The sequence below is a fragment of the Symphalangus syndactylus genome, chromosome 12, assembly GCF_028878055.3.
Source record: "Symphalangus syndactylus isolate Jambi chromosome 12, NHGRI_mSymSyn1-v2.1_pri, whole genome shotgun sequence".
Lineage (NCBI taxonomy): Eukaryota > Metazoa > Chordata > Mammalia > Primates > Hylobatidae > Symphalangus > Symphalangus syndactylus.
In genome coordinates, this window is record NC_072441.2 from 48,580,202 (window position 1) to 48,605,853 (window position 25,652).

At 41.4% G+C, this 25,652-nt stretch overlaps 1 protein-coding gene across 2 annotated transcripts in view; it reads right to left on the reverse strand.

Moving 5' to 3' along the window:
* Window positions 1–434: 434 nt before the first annotated feature.
* Window positions 435–25,652, reverse strand: part of ALG14 (ALG14 UDP-N-acetylglucosaminyltransferase subunit) — a 93,890-nt gene continuing 68,672 nt past the window's right edge. For both annotated transcript variants that reach the window (XM_063625578.1, XM_063625579.1), the window contains one exon: window positions 435–935. In XM_063625578.1, the coding sequence (XP_063481648.1) occupies window positions 705–935 (231 nt within the window). In that variant the 3' untranslated portion in view covers window positions 435–704. The remainder of the gene's footprint in view (window positions 936–25,652) is intronic.

Below are 25,652 nucleotides of genomic sequence, written 5' to 3' on the forward strand. Positions count from 1 at the left end.
AGTGATCCGCCCGCCTCAGCCTCCCAAGGTGCTGGGATTATAGGTGTGAGCCACCATGCTGGCCTAAACAAGAGATTTTAAAAGATACTCTGTATTAAGGCCAACTACTCAAAAAGCAAGACGGAAGTACAAAAAATGATACTGGTTTATGCTCAAGGTCTGGAGGCTTGTGGAGTGCAAATTGTCATGAAGCCAATTTAATATAACTGCTTCCTTTATGCTGAAAGGATTCACTGGGGACATCACTGTTTCCATACAGGAAATAAAGCCTTTTGTATCTGAACCAAAACTCAGAAATACTTTTTTTTCTCTTCTTTTACAATGCAGAATACTTTACAAAAAAAAAAAAAAAAGCTGTAGGACAGGAAATATTACTAATCATACGAACTCTATATTTAGTTCTGTAAAAAAAATACCACTAAAACAGCCAGAAGAAAATTTGCAGGTAGTAATACATATTTTTATCTAGAAAAGAAATTTGGTTTACAGAGGCATAAACATTTAGTAGTTACGTTTATCAATGTTTGTTTCATAAGAGAAGCCTCAGTTTCTTCACTGAGTCATCTGTACATTTTTTATTCCTTACCATCAATAGTTCTCAGGACTGTCAGACGCCTTTACAAGAAACATGTAGGGTTTTTCCCCCCAACTTGAGTACATACTACTGTTAACTGCAAAATTCTAAAGAAGTCAGTTGCCATTTGTCAGACAACTCGCCCAAGGTACACAGATTTGGGATACTTTTCTTTCAGAGCTGGCCACTGAACAATGAAGTAATCTGAGAGATGAAACAGAATCTTTCCGGACATGGATAATGTTTCTACACGGCAGATGCTTTCAACGTAGACAATGATCACTTTCTTTATTCCTAGTATCCCAAGGAGAAGGGCAGATACACAGATAGGAACACATGTTCCTGGTCCGTTACACAACACCTGAAAGAAAAAGTTGAAGGTCAAATGAAAATACAGAATAATAATCTAAGGGAGGCATTTTGCAATAAGAACAGTCTGATCTCAGAGGGAATCTGCTTATGATTCTAATAAGTCCTTCTCTGTCAAGAACCAGGATGCAGCAAACAGCGCATGTTTAAGCCCATGCACTTTGGAGCCAGGCAGAGCTGTGTTGTCTTGGCTGTCTTGCTTACCAACTGTGTGACTCAGGGCAAATCACTTAACTTCTAACTTCTAGCACAGTTCCTGGTGCTCAGTCAGCACTCATCGGACAGGCATGTGTTGCTCTTCTCTGACTGCTTTGTGGACCTCGAATGTCACACAAAAATATAGAAAACAAAATCAACTGAGATTCACTGTTTTCTTTTATGTACCAACTTATTCTTGATTTGGAAGAAAATGTCTTTAATTGCCTGCGAAGATTTTTTTTTTTTTTTTGAGATGGAGTCTCACTCTGTTGTCCAGGCTGTAGTGCAGTGGCATGATCTCGTCTCACTGCAACCTCTGCCTCCTGGGTTCAAGCGATTCTCCTGCCTCAGCCTCCTGAGTAGCTGAGACTACAGGGGCCTGCCACCACGCCTGGCTAATGTTTTTTTTGTATTTTTAGTAGAGACGGGGTTTCACCATATTAGCCAGGATGGTCTCGATCTCCTGACCTTGTGATCCGCCCACTTCAGCCTCCCAAAGTGCTGGGATTACAGGCATAAGCCACCGAGCCCAGCCGAATTTTTATAAGCCATTGAAGAAAATAAGAGAAAACCTAATTCAGAGAATTGTTGGTAAGATATTACTGTTTTCAGAGGAAAAAGCGTTTTACACAACATCTTAATCATATGCTCATGTTGACTGAATTAGTAAAATCTAATAAAGCACTTTATTCCACAAACCATAAAACAAGAGGTTTGTGATTGTCTACACATATCTATTGGGCATGCTCTATGTCACATGATCTTACCAGCCTAAGGTCCACAAAACTTAGCACCAGAGAATCTTAGAGTTGGAAAGGTTTCCATATGTGCTGTCTATATTGTTTATACCACCCCAGCATTTCAAGGACTGTACCCGACAGAAAGAGAGACATCTTGCCTCCATGTGAACATGGTGAGGGCTGTAGGGTTTGAAAAAGGTCACCTGGTCTAGGCTCCACCAGGAGGTGTGACCACCTGGAACACCATTCACAGAGCTTTGGGAAAAGAGTCTGTTTTAGATGAGACCAATTTTCCTTATGTCTTCCTCAAAGCTCTCTACCTACCATCTACAAATCCCCTTTCTGTCTTTTACGGAGAATTTGTGTTCAGACTTTCCCTTGAATTACCAGCTACTAAGCTGCTGTCCAGACTGGTCTTTAATCTCCATTAACTTGCCCCTATAACCCTTCTTCATAGTCCCCCAAGGCAGTGTAATAGAAAATGGAACTGAGAGTCAGGGGAACAAGGTTAAACAAACTGCAAACCAGCTCTGTGATTCTGGGCAACAGCATAAAGAACAATCACCACCTCGGCCCTCACCACTGCTATTTATTCACAACGAACTATGGCCAAGTACTGTACTAAACATTTTACGTGTATTACATTTTAATTAATCGTCACAGCAATCATAATTTGAGACAAGTTCTCTTTTTTGTTTTTCTTTTTTTTGTTTTTAGTAACTCTGTATCGTTCCAATTTTAGTATATGTGCTGCCAAAGTGAGCACGAGCAAGTTGTATCATCCCTTTTTGCAGAGGAGAAAAGGCAGGCACACAGAAGTTGGGCAAGTTGCTTGATCACATGTTCAGGAGGTGAAGGAGTTACGTTGCTTCAGGTCACTTTTTTTTTTTTATTTCTAGCAGTTACCTTACTAGAAAATGGGTAGGCTGGACTAAATGTCTTTCAGGGTTCTATAACTCTATAATTTTCCTCTATCTTTGTCTTAAACCTAAATTACAAACTTGCTCTGAATATTTTCGATGTTTAGAATTCCAAAAATCCAATTATTGCCAGGCACTACTAATATTTTGGACTGGGTATTTTAGTTATGGGGGCCTGTCTTGTGCATCTTACTTAGCATGCTTCGCAGCATCCCTGGCCTCTACCCACAAGATTCCAGTAATCAAGACAACCAAGAATAACTCCAAGCACTGCCAAATGTCTCCAGTTAACAACCACTCTATTAATGCACTCCCTAATCCTCGGATTATTTGTGTTGCCTTTCTTAGTCTTTGTTTCAATAATACAGAACAAAATAAAAACTACAGCTAAAAAATAATGTAAGGATTGCTGGATCTTGAATGTCACAGAAAGAATTTCACATTTGTTCGTCTTTAAAAAAATGTACAAATCGTTGTTGGACATTTGGGTTGGTTCCAACTCTTTGCTATTGTGAATAGTGCCGCAATAAACATACGTGTGCATGTGTCTTTATAGCAGCATGATTTATAGTCCTTTGGGTATATATCCAGTAATGGGATGGCTGGGTCAAATGGTATTTCTAGTTCTAGATCCCTGAGGAATCGCCACACTGACTTCCACAATGGTTGAACTAGTTTACAGTCCCACCAACAGTGTAAAAGTGTTCCTATTTCTCCACATCCTCTCCAGCACCTGCTGTTTCCTGATTTTTTAATGATGGCCATTCTAACTGGTGTGAGACGGTATCTCACCGTGGATAGACTGGATTAAGAAAATGTGGCACATATACACCATGGAATACTATGCAGCCATAAAAAATGATGAGTTCGTGTCCTTTGTAGGGACATGGATGAAACTGGAAACCATCATTCTCAGTAAACTATCGCAAGGACAAAAAACCAAACACCGCATGTTCTCACTCATAGGTGGGAATTGAACAATGAGAACTCATGGACACAGGAAGGGGAACATCACACTCTGGGGACTGTTGTGGGGTGGGGAGAGGGGGGAGGGACAGCATTAGGAGATACACCTAATGCTAAATGACAAGTTAATGGGTGCAGGAAATCAACATGGCACATGGATACATATGTAACAAACCTGCACATTGTGCACATGTACCCTAAAACCTAAAGTATAATAATAAAAAAAAATGTACAAATCCACATGTGTTCATTTCAACATCTAGTCAACTCTATATACAAACTATGTATACACAGCTAGAGATGTCTGTATACGGGAAGGGAGATGACTGTCATTGGTGGGAGATGCATTAACAACCTGCCACAGGTCAGAAGTAGAGACTGTTAAGGTAAAAGTGTAAATTAAAGGTATTTTGTTTATCTCTCTTGCATCTGTATATTTGGAAGCACCTTACTACAAAAGTCTCTGGTACAATAAAACCACAAACCCATAAATCAAGGACTGAAAAAAAAAAGCAAACTAATCTCAATGGAAACCTAACCTAAGGAAAGCTACTTTTAATTACACAAAGGTTTTACCTCTTTTTGCAGCAGCCTAGGCAAAAAAATAAAAGTGGATTATGGAGAGTCTTCATTATTCAAAGAAGCATACCAGAGAGACTTATTCCAAGCATTGAACAAAGCAGAACTCACTGAGACAGTCTAAGTAAAGATGTTAAATGATACAATGATTGGAACTGTCTTTTTAATTTTAAAAAACACAGAAATACTCTTCATACTTCCAGTTCTCAAAATATACATTATCAGTGAATGTGTCTCACACCACCACCCTAGCCATCTCTCTCCCTCACTATTCTGTAAGCTCCTTATGGGCAGAGTCCACTTCTAGGACAGTGTATACTCTGCACCTAGAACAAAGCAGCCATTCACTAAATTTTGCTGAAAGGAAGAAAGAAAGGAAGAAGCGGCCGGGCGCGGTGGCTCACGCTTGTAATCCCAGCACTTTGGGAGGCCAAGGCTGCGGATCACGAGGTCAGGAGATCGAGACCACGGTGAAACCCCGTCTCTACTAAAAATACAAAAAATTAGCCGGGCGTGGTGGCGGGTGCCTGTAGTCCCAGCTACTCGGAGAGGCTGAGGCAGGAGAATGGCGTGAACCCGGGAGGCGGAGCTTGCAGTGAGCCGAGATCGCGCCACTGCACTCCAGCCTGGGTGACAGAGCGAGACTCCGTCTCAAAAAAAAAAAAAAAAAAAAAAAGAAAGGAAGAAGCAAGGGAGTATAGAAGGAGTGGGTCTTTGCTAACCCTATATTGACTCAAATGTTTCCTTTGCCAAACCTGACCATCTGTAATTCTAACCATATACTTATGTAGTTGACTGACAGCTTTTTTTTTTCTTTCTTTTTTTGAGACAGAGTCTTGCTCTGTCGCCAGGCTATAGTGCAGTAGCACAATCTCGGCTCACTGCAACCTCTGACTCCCTGGTTCAAGTGATTCTCCTGCCTCAGCCTCCCAAGTAGCTGGGATTACAGATATGCATCACCACACCCAGCTAATTTTTGTATTTTTAGTAGAGACGGGGTTTCACCATGTTGGCCAGGATGGTCTCGATCTCTTGACCTTGTGATCCTCCTGCCTTGGCCTCCCAAAGTGCTGGGATTACATGCATGAGTCACTGTGCCTGGCCCTTTTTTTTTTTTTTTTTTAACCATCCCACATCCATCACCTTTTCCTCAGGGGAACGAACCACTGTATCCTTCGCTCTCAAGTGCTTGTGTAGACCTGACTCCACACCCAGCTATAAGGAGAGGATGTATGACTCCAGTCTGACCAATCAGAGCATCGAATTCGCCTGGTGAAAGTCACTGGTTCAGGGAAGAGCACACAGTCCAGTCAGAAACCACAAGACTTAGAAGAACACTTGCTGGAGCTGCTGAGAAAGCCACATATTTTCTACTGTTCTGGAACCGAGGAGGATGTGGCCTTGGTGCTATTGACATCCATTTTGCCACCATGTAGACAGCTTGAGAATGAAGCCATCACGAAGCAGAGCAGAGCCAAGAGATGAAGACAGGCCAGGTCCCAAAGGCAACATTATGATCCATGAATCCAGCTGTGCCTGAAGGAAACCAGATCTGTCCCTAGACTTGCCAGGTAGGTGAGGGAATACATTCTATTTCTGCTTAAATCATTTGAATCAGGATTTCTGTCACTGGCAATAAGAAGCATACTAAGTGACACAGCCCTTTGTTTTGTTCAACTCCCTGACTGGCCTCTGACCATGTGCAGCACCAACCAGTAGGGGTTCAATATGTGTCTGTTGGATGATTAACAAATCAATAAATAAACTTCTCTAAGAGCAGGAAGTCTAAGATACTAAAAATAATGTGTTATGGGTTTAGAAAATGGAAAGAGGACAGGACTGATATAAATACAAGGTCATGAGCGTAGATGAGCCAGATCAAGGATCAAGAGCAGTTTCAACAGGATTGTTGTTCTGTAGATTTGGGTCACCACAGGTCAAGTCCCATTGGCTGAAACATAACATTCTGCATGTATGAAAAGACATATTTTCAGGAAACTCATGGATAAGAAAAATAAGTAAATAAATAGAAAAGATGTATTTAACTTGAATAGTCTGAATTTGACTCTTGACCCAGTAAAACACCCCCGCCAAATATGGGCTAAGAACTTTGGCATCCTGGGTTGGTTTGTAGGTCAGAGATCACGGAGTTGAGGGTGACTCGAGAGAGCATGTGAAGGTGCGACTGAAAGGCAGCTGAAGAGTCCAATTAAGGCTTCAATTTTAAGAGATTGGACAGAGAAGCAGAGTCCAACTCTAAGGCACTGGCCCAAACCCAGACTTTCTGATAGCCTCTTGCTGATAGAGGTGAAGGCTGGAGAGAGGTCATGAACTGTAGGAACACATCTGCAGGGAAACCTTTATTGAGCTCCTGGGGCCATGGACGAAGGTAGAGAACTGGAGCCCACTGTCAAAGCTGGGCTGGTTCGGGTAGGTAGCCTACATCGAGGTCAAGGGATCTGTCAAAATCAATGCTTCTGTTTATAGGGTATTGGCTCCATTATGTAGACAGGTAAATGGGGAAATGAGGAAGGGAGAAAACACTGACATGTAGGAATTATCAATAGATAAAGAGAATAAGCTTGGCTGTAAAGCTGAACAGGAAGCAAAGTCAGGAAAATGCTTTAAGAACGGTTAGACAAAGAAGAAGAAAACCACAAGGTCCCTTGCCTATCCCCAAAAGTGTGTCAAAGATGACGAAATGATCAATACCATTTCTTGCAGGTAGCAGAGCTACAAAGATAGAGACAGAGAAAAGATCTTCAGATTTGGTTAAGAGAAGAGTAATGGAAACCTCAGAGATGGCTATTTCAGTGAGTCACTGGACCAAAATACAGGGCAGGGGAAAAGTAAGCATGCTGTGGGAGAGGGAGCTCAGGTGTCAGCTGGATGGGCCAAGCAGGGCTGGGGAAAGGGTTTACAGAATGGAATGAATGATCTACATGTGAACCTAAAGATCAGTGAGAACAAACTGATAGTGAAGGAGGAAATGACCACATAGAAAAGGGTGAGTTCTTTCAATACCAGGAGAAAATAGTAAGTATTCAGAGTGTTTGGTTCATGAGGTTGGTTTGGGAAAAGTTGTACTGAGAATATGATAAAAGATAAAAATAGTGGCATAGAAAGTTTGCCCCTCTTTTAAATATTAACTTTTCATCTCAGTGTGAAAAATAAAGAGAAGCACAAAAAAGAACACACTCCTTTTAATCTCACCAATCTTAACATTTTGGTGTATTCTCTTCTAACTTATGTCTTTGTATATATTTATACTCTAATATATGTTCATATATGCACATTTGCAATTGTCAGAGCTTATACATATTAGTAAAGTTAATTTTAGTTATATTTGTTTTTAAAATACTTTTTAAAAACTCATGGTTTTTAATGACTGCATATATTTAATCCTATGGAGATCTCATAACTCATTTAACCATTCTCTTGTTAATGGAAATGGTTATTGTTGGAAATTTAGGCTGACTCCTTTTTTGTTATTCTAAATCATATTGTTATGAACATCTTTGTGTATAAATCTGTGATCCCTAAAGTTTAATTTTGTATTAAACTATATTCCAGAGTTCTTGCTGAGTGAGAGGTTAAAAGTAGCTTTCAAGATTTAAGGAAGTTGTGGAAAGTTTAATACAACAATTATTATGGATCAGGAATGGACCATGTGGTCTTTTTTTTTCTTTGTTTTGTTCCTGTCTAGAATTTGTTTAAGCAATTTCCCAGTGTATGAGCTGCGGTTGCAGGCAGAGCCCCTTTCTCACAGAAGTGAGATACTCCTTTCTAGGCCTCCTTACAGCTAGTAGATGGGCCAGTGACTTGCCCAGCTATTTCTGCCTAGATCTGACCAGGAGCTAGTGGTACAGAGGGGCAGGGCTGGAGGAGACTCTGTCCTGGTAGCAAAGGTGTTGTTGGCAGGGGTCCAGCATCCAGTGCCAGTGGTGCCAGTTGCAGTGTCTACTGTCCAGCAATAGTAGCAGCAGCGTCTCCTGAAACCAGCTCTGTGGCCACAGAATTTCATTCATGGTTCTGGCTGCTCAGTTCCCACTTTGTCCCTCTATATTTTCTAAGCCTGCTTAATTGACATTGCTGGTAATTCCAAGAGTTCTCAATAGCCTTCACTAAATCCTTTTTCTGTTTCAATCAGCCAGAGTAGATTTCTATAGTTTCCTATCAAGAACCCTAACTAGATGGGAGGAACAAAGATTTGAGAGCAGCAAATGTGGAGACAGAGAGGGGCCCGATCACATTGGAGCAGTCACAGGATTTCCTCAGGCAGGGCTAAAAGCACTGGACCATGGGCATAGGAATCAGACGGGGCAAAACATGGATGGCAACTGCACAGCAACAAGAGGCTGGGAGAGTGCTCCAGGGTATGGAAAGGATAAGCAAAAGGACTTATCTAAGATAGGAGGGCAAAAGCAGCGGAACAAAAGCCTCAGGCAACTAGAAAGAGATGAATCTGAGAGTAATCAAGGGAGTAAAGAAGAAAATGCAGTTGGAGTCAGGTGGTGTACAACGTGCAGAGGTTACAGTCAGGGGACAGGAAGGCCGGGCTGAAGCCTGGGAAAGGCAGTGCTGAATGTCAGCGATCAGTGGAGGTGGACAGCAGGAAGGAAAAGGATGTGCAGCAGATGGGGATGACGTATTTGCTTGGCTCACATGATGGTACATTGTATTTCTTCTTTTTTATGTTTATTTAATCATCTGAGGAGTAACAGTTAAACAGAAACATCAAAATATCAAGACCAACATTAAATCACCAAATAAATTCTAAACTCTCAAATCACTGACTATCCATGAACCTAAGGTCTCTTACAATTCTACTGACAACAGAATTTTCAGAGATGTCATCATTGTGTATACAGCATTTTAGGGTATACTTTTCCACACATACAGCTATGTCCATTCCATGTTTCTACCTAGGCATGATTGCGCCACTCCGGGAATGTACTACAGTCATCTAGCCACTTGCTGATTTCTCTTTACCCAGAATAGCTTTCATCTTCTTTTAAACCATACCAAAAAGGTAAGCAAGTTATAAACTGTTTTCATTTAGGCTAATGTACTAATGTTTTAAGGATACTGAATTTATTGGCTCATCCTCAAATATTAGTTACTTGCATTTTGCTTGGTGACAACTCAAAAAAACTTTCCAATTTAATCAAATAAATAACTGAGAAGAACAGTAAACTTTGGTTCTGTAGGATCTTGCCCAGTTGATAAGTTCCCTCTAATGCGCTCTATCGATTATTCTGCTCTGGTCAGAACATTCCTGCTCGTTGTGCATTGACATAATCCATCAAGAGGCTGAATAACATGGTGCTTATGCACCCAGGCTTTGCAATCATGCAGACCCTCGTTGGCTGCTTAACAGCAATGTGACCTGGGACAGTTTACTTACCCATGCTATGTCTCAGTTTCCCCTGTCATGAATTCATTCATTCAGCAAATATTTCATTGAGCAAAGATAATATGACAGGTACTGTTCTGAGCATTGGGGATTTATTAGTGAACAAAAATCCTTGCCCTCGTAAGGTTTACATTCCAGTGGGCAGGCAGAAAATAATAGATATATAGTCATGTGTTGCTTAACAATGGGGATACTTTCTGAGAAATGCATTATTAGGTGATTTCACTGTGTGTGCACATCACAGGGTGTACTTATAAAAATCTGGATGTTACACCTACGCTAAATTGTATAGCCTACTACTTCTCCTAGACCACAAACCTGCATAGCATGCTACTATACTGAATACTGTAGGCAACTGTAACACATGGTTAAATATTTGTAGATCTAAACACATCTAAACATAGAGAAAGTACAGTAAAAATACTGTATGAAAGACAGAAAATGGTACACCTGTATAGGGGACTTACCATGAATGGAGCTTGTAGGAATGGAAGTTGCTCTAGGTGAGTCAGTGAGTGGTGAGTGAGTGTGAAGGCCCAGGACATTCCTGTACACTATGGTAGAATTTATGAACACTGTACACTTAGGCTACACTAAGTTTATTAAAAAAATTTTGTTCTTTCTTCAATAATAAATTAACTTTAGCTTACTGTAACTTTTTTTACTTTATAAACTTTTAAATTTTTGAAAAAACTTTGACTTTTGTAGAAATATTTAGTTTAAAACACACATTGTACAGTTGAACAAAAAGATTTTTTATATCTTTTTTTTTTAACTTTTAAGCCTTTTTGTTAAAAACTAAGACACAGACGCACACATTACCCTAGGCCTACACAGCATCAGAATCATCAATATCACTGTCTTCCACCTCCACATCTTGTCCCACTGAAAGGTCTTCAGGGCCACTAACACGCATGGAGCTGTCATCTCCTATGAGAACAATGCCTTCTTCTGGAATACCTCCTGAAGGACCTGCCTGAAGTTGTTTTACAGTTAATCTTTTTTTTTTTTTAAATAAGTAGAAAGAGTACACTATAAAATAATGATACAAAGTATAGTATAGTAAATAAACCAGTCATATAGTTATTTATTATCAAGTATTATGCACTGTACATAATTATATGTGCTATACTTTTACATGACTGGCAGTGCAGTAGGCTTGTTTACCAGCGCTACATTAGGACATCTATGATGTCACCAGGTGATCGGAATTTTTCAGCTCCATTATAATCTTATGGGGTCACTATTGTTTGTCTGTCGTTGACTGAAAAGCAGGATAAGGGGATGGGGTGTTATAGAAGACAAAGACTTTCCTGAGGAGGTGACTTCACAAGCAAGTATCTGATGAATTGGTAGGGTATTCTGGGCAGAATCAGATACTGATTAGAGCAAGAGGCAGTAAAGAGGATGATGAATGAAGATTTTGTGGACTAAGTTACTGAAGGCCAATGGAAGGGTTTGGGGGTTGAAGAGGAGGGGGAGCTTGAGACAGATTATAGCTAAATAGAAATGTTATGCCAGGGTGAAACTGTATCTCAGGGTTCTGAACTTCTTGTAGTGAATAACCTAAACAAAGATGCAGGGCAAGACAGAATTGGTCCTGCCAGTTCTTAGTGGGAGGCAGAGAGTCAGTTCTAACATATTCTCTTCTTGGGAATTGGTAGTGGTAAAGTGGAGAATGTTAGGGATGGGGAATGCTAACCAAACCAGAAGCAAATGTAACACAGAGGAAATGGTATCTGCTGCGGAGATTAAATAAGATAACACATGTAAAGCATTTAACACAGTGCTTGCTCCATGGTAATGTGTCAATAAATGGTAGCTATTATTATCCATCAAAGAGTAAAGTAGTATACTTGTGGCATTTTTCAAACTTTAAGAGTACTGTGTGGAACAAAGGCCAGAGCCTTATGAAACACATAAACTATGTGGGCTGTGCTAATCTTGTCCTCAAGTCCTGTTACTCTGTCACAGGCATAGCATTGACCCGGCATGACTTAGCCTACCCTTCAGGGGATACCGGATAACAGTAACCCAGCCATCCACTTTGGTCTCTTTGTCTTCCAGTCATATATATCACTTGGAGTAGATTGGGCAGCGCAAAAATTGAGGAAAAGTCACAGAAAATAGTGCTTTTGGTAATCAGGCTTCTTCTATCTTTTTATATATATATTATCATATATTTATATATTTATATAAATCAGGCTCCTATCTTTATGTAAATATATATTTTAAATATCTTATATTTATATTTATATATAAAGACATTTAAATATTTATATTTAAATATATAAAGATATAAATATAAATAATTATATATTTCTATATCTTTACATATTTATATACATTTATATAATATATAAAGATATTTATAATTTATATCTATTTATACATGTATAAAGATAGAAGAAGCCTGATTACCAAGGGCAGTATTTTCTGGACTGCCACCAACGGTGGATGCCTAAAGGATTCCTGAGCTTCCCCTACTCAGGATCTGCAGTGACCCTGTAGTATACTTCTCAGCCCATAGCCAAATGGCCTTGAAGGTCTGTAGCCATAACATGGTGAATAAGTCTGATGACACAATGAATAAGCCTGAGCTTGTCCATTTCAAAACAAGAGTTGTCAATTTTGCCCTTGTACTAGACTTCCCAGCCTACTTGTGAGCATGCTGATTTTTGGGGTTTGGGGTAAGCGATAAGTAGTGCAGACATCCAGACATCAGGCTCCAATATCCCCTCTACAACTTAGGGATGCCCAGCTTTGGTTTCAGTGCATGTCAGTAGCATCCTACAGACCCAAGGTGCTACATGGTGTGCATGCTCCATGCATATTGATGGCTGCTTCCCCGACTGTAACTGCAGGGAAGACAAAAGAGCTCAGAGGTTATTAATGCCACACTGGGTTGGTATTTCATTTTCTTGCCCTTATGTTCCATCACGAAAAACAAATACATAAATAAAGACCTAAACATTTTTTTGGTTGGAATGGTCAGGCCATGCCTGCTTAGCATCATCACTACAGATTGTTATCAGGCTAACCAAACATTGTTTTCCCACCCTTCCTGGCTGCTCCTACTTTCAGTTGAGGAAACCGAATCTTTCAGTTTTCCTGTTCTCTGGACCAAGGTGATGATTTCCTGGCTTCTTGATCTTTTTTGGTTTTCATTGTGTTTTCAACTCTGAAATGTTTTCACAGAGGGCTTTAAACCCCACTAACCCAGTATTTTTTCCTTTTGTTTTCTCCACACCCTGAAGTAAGTGGCTTCTCAAAAGCACAGACAGCTAGAACTAGATGAAGCCTCAGGGAGTAATTTAGGTCAATCCCTTTCCTTCAGTTTGAGGAGCAAGGGAAACACATTGACATTTACTGGGAAACTGCCACTTGCTAGGTATAGAGTCTACATGTGGCATTTTGCAAAATTACCTCATTTAAACCTTAGAATAGCTCTGACAGGTAGATGTTCTGTCCTCCTGTTTTAGATAATGAAGCTATGGTACAGAGAAATTAACTGGTCTATGTGAGATCATACAGTTAGCTAGTGACATAGCCGAGACTCAAACCCAAGCTTTTTGAAGATTAGGCCAGGGTTCTCCTCTCTACCATACTGGCCTGGCTGAGGCCTGCCAACTAGGTCCAGCTTTTGTTAGAAGTGGGCTTAAGGCAAGAGGGTTCTAAGAAAGGCTATGACACAGGGAATTTAATTAAAGGTTAAATTCTGGTAATTGTTATTGACATTTTATATAGCTTTAATAGAGATATCAGTAGCAGATTATAACATGCTATTGTTACAGTAAAATGGATTAGGAAAGGTTTTTCAGCAGAGAAAATGGTGAAATGGTTAACATTTTCACAAGAAAAGGGAGTATCCGTCCTAAACAGGAAGAACTGGCTTGAATTCAAAGTCATTATATAACTCCTGACTTCAGTCATGGCACTCTCTTAAGTAGGTAAGTGATATTTTTCCTGTGACACTTCCTCAATTTTTGTACACGTACCTACGTATTAAATTTCTATCTTGCTGAACTGAAAACTGGTCAATAGTGTTCCTCATTTTACGTGCATACTATTTTTGCAGTATAAAAAATAAGCTTAAGAATTTTTATAGAAGATGATCTGATACATTAATTCTGAGTCAAAGGATATGTAAGAACACTTCTCTATGAGATTCTGCACATGTGTGTGTGTTTACGTGTGTGTGAGAGAGAGTTACAGATATACAGAAAGAGGCAGACACATTCACATATTCAAAGATAATGAAGCAGAGGCAAGGAGGTAGAATATGACAAGTTGAGATCCTAAAGTTGCTGTACTCTTGGTGTGCTTAAAGAACGTGGTATTTTGGGCCAGGCGCAGTGGCTCAGGCCTGTAATCCCAGCACTTTGGGAGGCCGAGGCAGGCAGCTCACTTGAGGTCAGGGGTTCGAGACCAGCCTGGCCAACATGGTAAAACTCCGTCTCTACTAAAAATACAAAAATTAGCTGAGCATGGTGGCACGTGCCTGTAATCCCAGCTACTCAGGAGGCTGAGGTGGGACAACTGCTTGAACCTGGCAGGGCAGAGGATGCAGTGAGCTGAGATCGCGCTATTGCACTCCAGCCTGGGCAACAGAGTGAGATTCTGTCTCAAAAAAATGTATATATTTTGGAGCCAAGTTTGGATTCCACACATTGACTAAGCAGTCAAGGTCCTCCAATGAAAACGTCCTTCACTGTCAGTGCATTGAGGCTTTCAAAGGTTGTTTCCGTTAACTGTCCATCACACATTTCCCAAAATCCTAGCAGTGATGCACCTCACCCACCAGTAACTTACAGAAGCTGAATGACACTGCTTTGTTGAAATTAGGAGGTTTTTGGAGGGTTTTAAAAACTGACTTCAAGTTTAGCTGAGTTATGTTAAGACTGCTCGGCTGCACTAATGACGGTTTCCTACTGCACGTGCGAAAGACAAGAGCATTGGTAGGACTTCAGGAAAGCAATGAGTTTATCGCAGTTCTACTCAGAGAGGATCCCACTGAAAGCAAGTAGAGGAGTGACTCTATGCTAGTGTTTCTCAGACTTTCACGTCACATTCATCCTGGGGTACTTAACAGAAATGTAGATTCTTTCTAAATCAGAATCCCTGGGTCTAGGCACCAGGAATATACATTTTAAACAAGCTCCCAGGTGATTCTGGTGCACACTGGAGATTCCTCTGCTCTACACTATAGGAACAGGGCTGGCTATGTTCAGGCATGGTACCCCTACCTTCATTCAACCTGGCAGAAGGGGTCTGTGTGTGTTAAAGAGGAAAAGCAGTGGGAAGAAGGAGATGTGGGCACTGGTGATCCATCAACGGCCGTTCTCTCTCATCCTGCTCAATACCACTTTAGGGGCAAGCAGCCCTGCTGAACCCATCTGGGAGAGGCTTTTCAGTGAGCCTGAAGTTTCCAATAGCAGAGAGAACTGCCAGATATTGGAGAATTCAGCCAGAATGCCCCTCCATGTGTTGGTTAGGCTTTCGGAGTCATCTCTTAGAAGGCAAGTATCCCTGGGTGGAGCTCTATCCAAAGGACTAGAAGTTAGTTTCCTAATTATCTGTTAACACTTTATTTTTATTTTTATTTTTTTGAGACGGAGTTTTACTGTTGTCACCCAGGCTGGAATGCAGTGGCACAATCTCGGCTCACTGCAACCTCCGCCTCCCATGTTCAAATGATTCTCCTGCTTCAGCCTCCCAAGTAGCTGGGATTACAGGTGCCCACTACCATGCCCAGCTCATTTTTGTATTTTTAGTAGAGACAGGGTTTCACCATTGTTGGCCAGGCTGGTCTCGAACTCCTGACCTCAGGTGATCCACCTGCCTCGGCATCCCAAAATGCTGGTATTATAGGTATGAGCCACTGCACCCAGATGTTAACACTTGAAAAAAGCGTAGTTGAGGGCATCCAGAGAATAGGGACAGGATATAAGGAAGACACGCAAAAGTGGAAAGACAGAAAGACATTAATAGGGAGGTGGCAGGTGGCAAGGCACCATATCCCCTGCCACTTAAAGTCATCTTGCTTGCCAAGGTGTCCCATTCCATCCCTACTAAAAGGGCATGTGAGAAATGGTTTGCTGCAGGTGCTTCGCATTACAACCTGGGTCTTTGAGGAGGTGAAGGCACAATAAGTAGGGCCTCATTGGTGGGGCTCAGTCTGTCAGTAGCACCAGAGTGGACCCTCTCCCAGAGTAGTCTTAAGGGCAGGGGCAGCAAGTTTTAATCCAGCAGTTGATCTGGGAGACATCTTGCCTGACTAAAAGCCAAATCTTGTTAAGGAAGAGATTCTCAACCACTATGGTGAGAATATTAAACTTCTGAGTTTTCTAATTCAAATATGAAGCCCCCTGTTTATTGAAACAGTTTCTGCCTAATTGCAAACAAGATGGGGTATTTGAGGCATTGACGGTCCAGGGAAGGGATAGCTGTGAAAGCATGGGCTCTGGAGCCTGACTGCCTGGGATTACATCCTGGCTCTACCACTTCTTGCCTGTGTGACCCTGGGGGAATCATTTCACCTCTCTGTACTTCAGTTGCCTCATCTGTAAAATGTGGATTTGAGCAGTGCTTCCCTTATGAGGCTGTAGCGAGGATTAAGTGAAGGAAGATCTGCAAAGCACTTAGATCATAGCACGTCTTACATTTGCTGCTTTTTTTTTTTTTTTTTTTAGTTTCTCCGTACAGGGCTGCCTCACAATAAATACCAAAAGGTGTTTCTTGGAACTGAAGCGGGGAGGAGAATCTTCATGGCATCTGTATGGTTGATGTTCTTTCAAGATCGACAGTGGCTCTTTTGACTGAATTACAGTCTTCTCTCCTCCTCCAAATCCCACTGAGGGCATGGCTGGGCCACAGTCCAGTCATCTTCTGTTGGGGCAGCAGGTTCTCAGGTTCTCTTTGAAGAGCCTTTTAAGGGGAAAAGAGGTGGCGGTAGCAGAATAAACCCCTATTTTGTGCAGTTCAGCTAACAGGGAAAATAATGCACACCAAGTTATTTACTGGTAGGGCTTCTCAGGGTAAGATTTAAAATAAAATTCTGCTGGAGAATGTAGACAGTCCATTCTAGGGTATAAAAATGGAATTATCTTAACCAGGATTAAACCGCACTTCCTGAGTCTGACGGAGCGTTTCCAGGGAGAGTAAGCGCCATGCAGCCTTCTATGCCAGTTGTCCATTGTTCTTCCTGACTCCCACCTCCACTGGCTGTCTAACCCCATTCAGCCTTCCCTGCCGGCCCACTATGGTGTAAGTCTTTGAAACAGAGAGCTGGGTCTGAAAACAAAACCAGGCTCCCTTTGGTTGGGGGAAGTGCTGGCAATGGGAAGGTATGAAAGAAAACTGGATGGAGGGACACTAACTTTAAATGTGATGTTAATTATAAGCAAGTGTGCTAAAATCCATGTTAAAATTCTAATAACTACCACCAGCTTATCACTCTGTGTTGTCTCATCTATATGACTTTATTAAAAAATATATTTATGAATTAAATAGTTACAACCTGAGCAGAAGGGCAGCATAGTATAACAATAAAGTATAGATGCTGTAGTCTCAGGCTATCTGGGTTTGAATCCTGTCTGCCACTTGGGTAAGCCAATTTTCTTTCTAATGCCTCAGTTTTCTTATTCACAAAATGAGGATAGACATGGCAGGTAACTAACTCATAGGGTTACTGTGAGGATTAAATACGTATAAGGTACTATAGTGGTACTGGCATTTTACCTGGCAGTTGGGCTTGGGAAGGTGAGTAAGCCATCAGAGAGCTTACAATCAAGAAATGGTATTGCACTCAGCCCCTATCACATGCTTTGCACAAAGCAGGTACACACAAAAAAATCTCATGAGAAGCCTGCAGAAATTACTCATACATTGTTAGGTGTCTAGAGGTGCTGGCCAGTTTAACATCACAAAATATCTCAGAACGAGCATAGGTTTTATACAATACCTGTACAAATATGAACAAAAACTTTTGAAACATGTCATTAGTTAAAAACTCCATGTTCCAGTCCTGAGAGTCTTTAAAAACTATGAAACATCCTTATAAAAAGCAGACTACAAAGAGAGAGCTTGTCCCAGGGGTCAAATTCCCTCCATTCAGGTGATTTAAGGCAAAAGAAAAATGCAATTTAAATCCCTCCACCCCCACCAAAAAAGACATAGTCCACAAAGTTAAAAAAAAAAAAAAAAGTCCTCTAGCTAAGTATCCAATTAAATACTTTCATTAGACCCATTTTTTTTGGAAAACCTGAAATGAGGCTTCAAATGCTTATCTGCATGGTTAGACATAATTATGAGGCAGGAGTATCTATAACATCCTGGCATTCTTGAAAGCATGCAGCCCCCAAATGTCCCCAACACACCAACTTACTCCTTTCCTACTCTTTCTTTTCCCTCCTCTCTCTCTCTCTCTTCAGTCAGTGAAAGGCAAATCTCTGTGTTATCCCATTCCTTGCAGTTTTAACCTGCCAGGGGATTCCCTCTCCAGCTCCCTCCTGAGGGACTGGTCCAGTTCTCTTACTGGCCAAGTCCATCTCTCCTTTGGCTCCAGCTGTCTTTCCCACGCTGGATTCCTCATGGAAACCCTCTTATCCTGCTGGGAAAGGACCTCTGGCAGCACTGCCATTTACAATCTTATTATTTTAACTTTAGGAAACAGCTCTCCTACTATGATACATTTCTCTCTTTTCCTTTTCTCGCCCAAATCCTGCTAATTTTACTCAGAAAGCCTCTCAAATCTGGGCCTTGCTCTTGATCTCCACCATCCCTGCCTAGCGCAGGCCAACTCTCCTCCCACCTGGTTCCCCCAACCCTCCCACCCACATTCCCAGCCCCATCCCCTCCTGCTCCATTTCACTCTTTACAGTGCTGCTACATGCCTTTTTCCTAAAATGCAAATCTAGTCATGTCATCACTTATCGTCAATGGCTTCTTCCTGCCTTCAAAATAAAGTCCAAATATCCTGGATTAAAAATTCCTTCCTAAAAGTCACTACCTATACTGTTATTCTTCATTATTGTGGTTTGAAGGCTCACCTGAATTATTTTCTATGGTAATAGAGAAGCTGCATAATATTGTTCCAGTTACTAAAACAACAATAAATGTGAGGAATCAAGAAATATATTTCTGGCCAGGTGCAGTGGCTCATGCTTGTAATCCCAGCACTTTGGGAGGGCAAGGTGGGAAGATCACTTGAGCCCAGGAGTTCAAGATCAGCCTGGGCAACAGGGTGAGATCCTGTCTCTATAAAAAATAAAAATAAAAATTAGCTGAGTGGCATGCACCTGTGGTCTCAGCTACACTCAGGAGGCTGAGGCAGGAGGATTACTTGGGCCTGAGAGGCAGAAGTTGCAGTGAGCTATGTTCATGGCACTATACTCCAGCCTGCATAACAGAGCAAGACCCTGTCCTAAAGAAAAAAAAAAAAAAAGAAATATATTTCCTGTTGGTAGCCATGTATTTGGTGATCATTTAGGTACAACCAGTTGTGCAGTTCTAAAGCAGACTTAATTGTTCCAAATGCTTTCTTTGTTCAAATTAATGAGTTCTGTAATATATAAACCTATTAGCAAAGATTTGGCCAGTGTGAGTTAATTCAACCTACGCTTACTGGAAATCAAAAGCTTTAGGACCAATATGCCACACTAAAAAAAAAAAAAAAAAGGAAGGAAGAAGGAGAAAATCACCAAATTGAAGGTTCAGAAAGAGAAGAAGAAGAGAGGGCACAAAGACATATACCTACTGAATGACCAATTCCACCTCAGGCTGCGCCTGATCAAAAAATGGCAGTTAACACACACTCATAGTTTTTGTAAAGAATTTGTAATTTCATTTTAGTCTCCACAGCCACAATAGGAGGTAGCTATGATTATCCATATTTTAAGGTGAGAAAATAGGCTTGCAATATTTATTTTGCTTACCATGGTAATCACTGGTTAAATACAATGCTTAAAGTTAGGGGGTAATACTCAACCCTCCTGTTTCCCTGGAGGGAAGGGAATTTCCAAGTCCCAGGTGAGAAGAGTACAGTCTCTTCTTTTCAGCCTTCTCACTCTATCCTTCCCTAAGGAGAAAGAGCAGCTTGCCTGATCAGTGAGTTTAAGAGGACAGATTGAGGATGCTCAGCCAGATCCCGTGGGCTTTTTCACTTTTTAAATCCTTTTCAGCTTGTCTGTTGTCAACATGTGACCATGCTCTACACCCCGACTGGTGTGCTGGATAGGGAAAAACATAGGCAGGCCTGCCGTCTAATTTAGGAGAGATGTATTAGTAAACCTAGGGTGGCTGCATATATAAGCAGCATCTTCCAACATGGCTTTTATTGTTGATAAAGTGAATAAGTTGATTTCTATGGCTTCTTTTTTTAATTTTTAATTTTAAAGACAGAGTCTCACTCTGTAGCCCAGGCTGGAGTGCAGTGGTGCCATCTCCGCTCACTGCAACCTCCGCCTCCCGGGCTCGAGCAATTCTCGTGTCTCAGCCTCCCAAGTAGCTAGGATTACAGGTGTGCACCACCACGTCTGGCTAATTTTTGTATTTTTAGTAGAGATGGGGTTTCACCATGTTGGCTTGGCTGATCTCGAACTCCTGACCTCAAGTGATCCACCCGCCTTGGCCTCCCAAAGTGCTAGGATTATAGGTGTGAGCCACCAAACCCAGCCATTTCTATGTCTTATTTCTCAACTGGTTATGAATATAAGTGGAGAAGACAGAGGGCTATTAACTGGCTTCCTAAAAGCCAAATACAAGGCATAAATATAGGCATTCAATTAAATGAATGAATGAATTTGTCCAAGGCCACATAGCTAATAAGCTATAGAGTAGAGACCTGAATCTGTGTCTGACAGAAAGGCATGATTTTCTAAACTTCCACTTTGGTGCTTTTCATACGATGTTCTATTTCCAGGCTTAAATTCATGCCTTAATATGGTTGCCAGGAAACTGGAAACACTGGTTGTTGCAGGCACAAAGTACCTTAAATACACAGGTATGCCTAAGAATGTTGCTGATAATCTATTTTTCTACAACAGTGATGAGGGATGAGTTCAGCAATGACTGCTTGTTGTCAGCTATCTCATGGGCCAATATTGATAAAGCCCTGTAAGTACCTGGGGGGGAACCTGGAAGGTGGGGAGAAGTAGCGCAAGCAGCCCCAGCAGCAGCATGGAACAGATCAGGGAGGAGAAAGGCAGGCAGCCTCGCCTGAAGTTGGATGAGCACAAGAGGGGCGGGGCAAGGGACTGAGGACCAGGGGAAGGAGGCTGAGCGGGTTGGGGATGGGGAGAAGGCAGGGGAAGGAGGATGAACATAAAAACGCCAGGACAGCAAAAGCCTGAAGAGAAAAATATGTCCAAACAAAAAATATAAAGGGGAGACCGATAAAAGAACAGGAGTAAATCACATGCTATGAAAATAGCCACAAACGGATTTTCCATTTCATGTCAAAATGATGAAAAGTGAGAGCTGGCCTGTGTGCCAGTAGCCTTCAGAAACTCAGAAATAAAATATCCCATTTGAAAATAGTTTGGGGAGCCAGTAGATGACAAGATTCCTCCTGCAGGCAAAAGTGAATTAAAGCAACGATAGTATCTACTGCTCCTTCCCCACTCCCACTGTTTGGCTGGCAAGCACATATGAGCTCAGCAGGACTCTGTAATTGCTTTTTAAGAGTATCTGGTAGAACTCAAGATTGTATGTTCACAAACTCCATATAAAAACAGGGTCATCTTTGCCTTCCACGAAGTGCTTTTCACTCTGTTTCAAGGCCCAGCTTAGTCTTTTTTCCCCTTACTAAAGTGGCAAACAAAGAATTCTCTGACACACTGCACCCACTGCAGATGAAAGCGCTTAAGTGTGAGTGAAAGCAACAATGTTGAGAGTGACATTTACTAGCTGAAAACAGTGAAATCAGAGCGTTCCAGCTCATGGAGATTAAATGTCAGGCTTTAAACATTTAGCAGAGTATTAACTATGGAAGTTTTAAAATTTAGGATTCAGTTTTATATTGCAAACAGCACTTAAAGCAAGGAAACAAGTGGTCCATAAGCTGAATAAATGTATTTATTTTCAATTGAAAGTGAATGAACTGCAGGGCAGTTACTGAGCTTAGTGCAACAACACCAGAGGTGCTCACTGTCCTTCACCATCCCAGATTAATAAGAGAAGGGTGACATTTCTCACACTTCATGTTTTGGAAGATACAAGTCAAAGTCCAAAACACAGGAGTTTGCAGGCACATAATATTCCACAGTGGTTGTGGACTTTAAAAGTTCAAGAGTTTTTATATTATTGTTCTAGAATGAATTCCCTCGTTCTTTTTTTTTTTTTTTTTTTTTGAGACAGGGTCTTGCTTTACTGCCCAAGCTGGAGTACAGTGGCACCATAATGACTCACTGCAGCCTTGACCTCCTGGTGTCAAGTGAGCCTCCTGCCTCCACCTCCTGAGTGGCTGGGACTACAGTGTGTATCATCATGCCTGGCTAATTTTTAAAAAATTTTTAAATATTTTGTAGAGATGGGGTCTTGCTATGTTGCCTAGGATGGTCTTGAACTCTTGGCCTCAAACAATCCTCCTGCCTCGGCCCCTCAAAGTGTTGGGATTATAGGGATAAGCCACCATGCCCAACCTGAATGCCTTTTAATGGACCAAAAAAGTTAGAGGGGAAAATATAGCACTTTTGTTTTCTTTTAAGATTATTTTCCATGGATAAATTTATTTATGACAAAATTAGCTATAATTTCTAAATATAACATCCATTTTTGATTCAATCACAAAACCTCAGAATTTGATATCAGCAGTCCTTTCATTCAAAGTCAGCTAGTAAGTATCTTTTCTATTATGCTTACTATGAGGTGTTGGATAGATACAAAGCCAGTGATAATGGATATTTCAAACTTTGTTTTAAACATCTTGTAAGCATTGTATTCAATTCCCAATATCTTTATGAGGTGGCCACGATTATCCTCGTTTTACAGATAAACCTGGGGCTTTGAAAGATTAAGGACTATGCCCAAGACCAGAGGACTACTAAATTACGTAGAACTGAAACTCCAGCCACTGACTCCAAAGCATGGGTAATTAACTTTTTTTTTTTTGAGACAGCATCTTGCTCTATCCCCCAGGATGGAGTGCAGTGACATGATCTTGGCTCACTGCAACCTCTGCCTCCTGGCTTCAAGTGATTCTCATGACTCAGCCTCCCCAGTAGCTGGGAGTACAGGTGCCTGCCACCATGTCTGGCTAATTTTTGTATTTTTAGCAGAGACAAAGTTTTGCCATTTTAGCCAGGATGGTCTCGAACTCCTGACCTCAGGTGATCTGCCCGCCTTGGTCTCCCAAAATGCTGGGATTACAGGTGTGAGCCACCGTGCCTGGCCCAGAGTCTCGCTCTATTGCCCAGGCTGGAGTGCGCAATCTTGGCTCACTGAAAGCTCCACCTCCTGGGTTCACGCCATTCTCCTGCCTCAGCCTCCCGAGTAGCTGGGACTACAGGCACCAGCCACCACACCCGGCTAATTTTTTTGTGTATTTTTAGTAGAGATGGGGTTTCACCGCATTAGCCAGGATGGTCTCGATCTCCCGACCTCGTGATCTATCTGCCTCAGCCTCCCAAAGTGCTGGGATTACAAGCACGAGCCACCGTGCCTGGCCTCCACCTTTTTTTTTTTTTTGAGACAGAATCTCGCTCTGTTGCCCAGGCTGGAGTGCAGTAGCATGATCTCGACTCACTGCAACCTCCACCTCACGCGTTCAAGTAATTCTCCTGCCTCAGCCTTCTGAGTAGCTGGGATTACAGGTGCGCGCCACCATGCCTGGCTAATTTTTGTATTTTTAGTGGAGATTGGGTTTCACCATGTTGGCAGGAACTCTCCATCTAGCAGTGACCACAGAGATGTGAACAAATACAATTTAACTCAAGCAATGCCCCAACAAGAATATGAAGAGAGAGACACACAGAGTAATTCCGATCTTGGAAGACCTCACGGAGGAAAAGACACTGAAGACAAGTCTTGATGCATGAGGATAAGTCTTTCAGGTGAAAAAGGCAATGGTTACTCTAGAAATAAGGAACTGCATGTACCAAAATTTAGAGGGCTTGATGCATCCATGGAATGTTCAGAGTTCAGTGTGTATTTGAAGATGGGGAGCTTGGAAGCAGAGACACAAGGCAGTTACAACAGCCAGGTGAACATGAAAAGGGAGGTGGGAGCAAGGTAATGGAGGAGGCCAGAGTCAGGACATGTTTCTAAGCCAGAAACGAAATGGTCTATGACCTACTGGTCACAGGCAGTGAGAGAGAAGAATCCATAGTTGCTGGATTTGTATAATGTTATATCATTTAGGCCTCAAAATTAAGGCGGTAAGACAGATTGGGAGTGGGGACAGGGATCAGAAAGATGGTATCTTAGTTCAATTTGGAAAAACTGAGTTTGAGATACTTGAGAAGCAGTTAAGCATCCTCTTTACTGCATTCTTTACTTGAATAAACATTGAGTATCTCTTGTATCAAGTAAAAAGAAAATTAAGAGGAACAAAACTGGACCCTGTCCTCCTAGAGTTCACTGTATAGTCTGGTTCTTCATGGTGCAGTAGATAAGGGGAACTTATAGGGGGATTTCTGTTTGTTATGGTGACTAAGGGGTGCTATTTGCACTTATTGGACAGGTGCCAGGGATATAGACGTTCTGCAATACTTGGGCCTGTCTTACATCCCTCTTGACTTTCAAATGTCCCATTGGACATCTACATAGTGAAAATCTGTTTAGAGCTGTTTGAGCCTAAAACCTAATTCTGTTTTACATAGAAAGGCAAATTTTTTTTTGCAGGTTTTATACTGAATTGTCCTAAATAGAACCTCCATGGAAACTGAGGGAAGACTGTACTTGGTTTGTCTGGAACTTTACAAAAGCTGTTCACCATTTTAAAAAATTACATCATGGGCAGCAAAGCTGCTCACAGGTTTTGAGTTATCAATACAATGAGCCTGGATCGGTCTGAACTGTAGCTGTCCTACTCATGGTAATTCTATATTCAGAATCTATGCACCTGATTATGTCTCCTGGTTGGTCATGCCTGGGTATGTACATATTGCAAAACATGTTAATTTGATTACAAATTCCTTTCCTTTTATTTTTCCTTTTTATTAAAATTAGAGCATTTTATTGCACTTTTGGAATTATATATAGGTAGGTTCCATTAACTGTGACTTTCATTTCAGGATAGGAAAGGGCATGATATAAAACGGATTACAATAGGTTTGAGAATGACTAGTGAGAGATGGACATATATAAATTGAATTGAATACAAAGGAATCCACGGAAGCACTTCAGAGAGGTAAAAAGTAAAGAGGAGACCAGGAAGAGAGATTATTGGCCATGGGAGATCTGGGAAGACTCATGGAGGAAGTATGAAATGAGCAGGTGCTGACTGATATCCTCCGTTAGAATAACTCCAGAAACGTGGGGCTTAGTACCCACCTTAGAACCTGCCTCCAGTGAGGCCCAGTCATTCTGGCATGGCTTTGTTGTCAATTTCTTTTCCATGCTCTACCCGTATCTTCCCAACAAAGGCCTTTGTTCTGGGAGGCTCCAATGGGCAGAGCATGATGAATCCCTAACCTCTGTGGTGTCTTTTCTGGAATCTGAAAACTGTGGTCTCTGTAATACTTTCTGGTTAATCTCCTCTTCTTTAGGCTAAATCTCCCCACTTCCTCCAACTGTTTCTCAAATAACTCGGTTTCATATTTCCTCACCATCTGGATCATTTTCCTCTGAACATGCTGCAATTTGTCAATGGCCCTTTAAAAGTGTGATGCCTAGAACCGAATGTGGCTTCCAGAGCTGAAATATATAACTGTATTTCCCAATATTTCCAA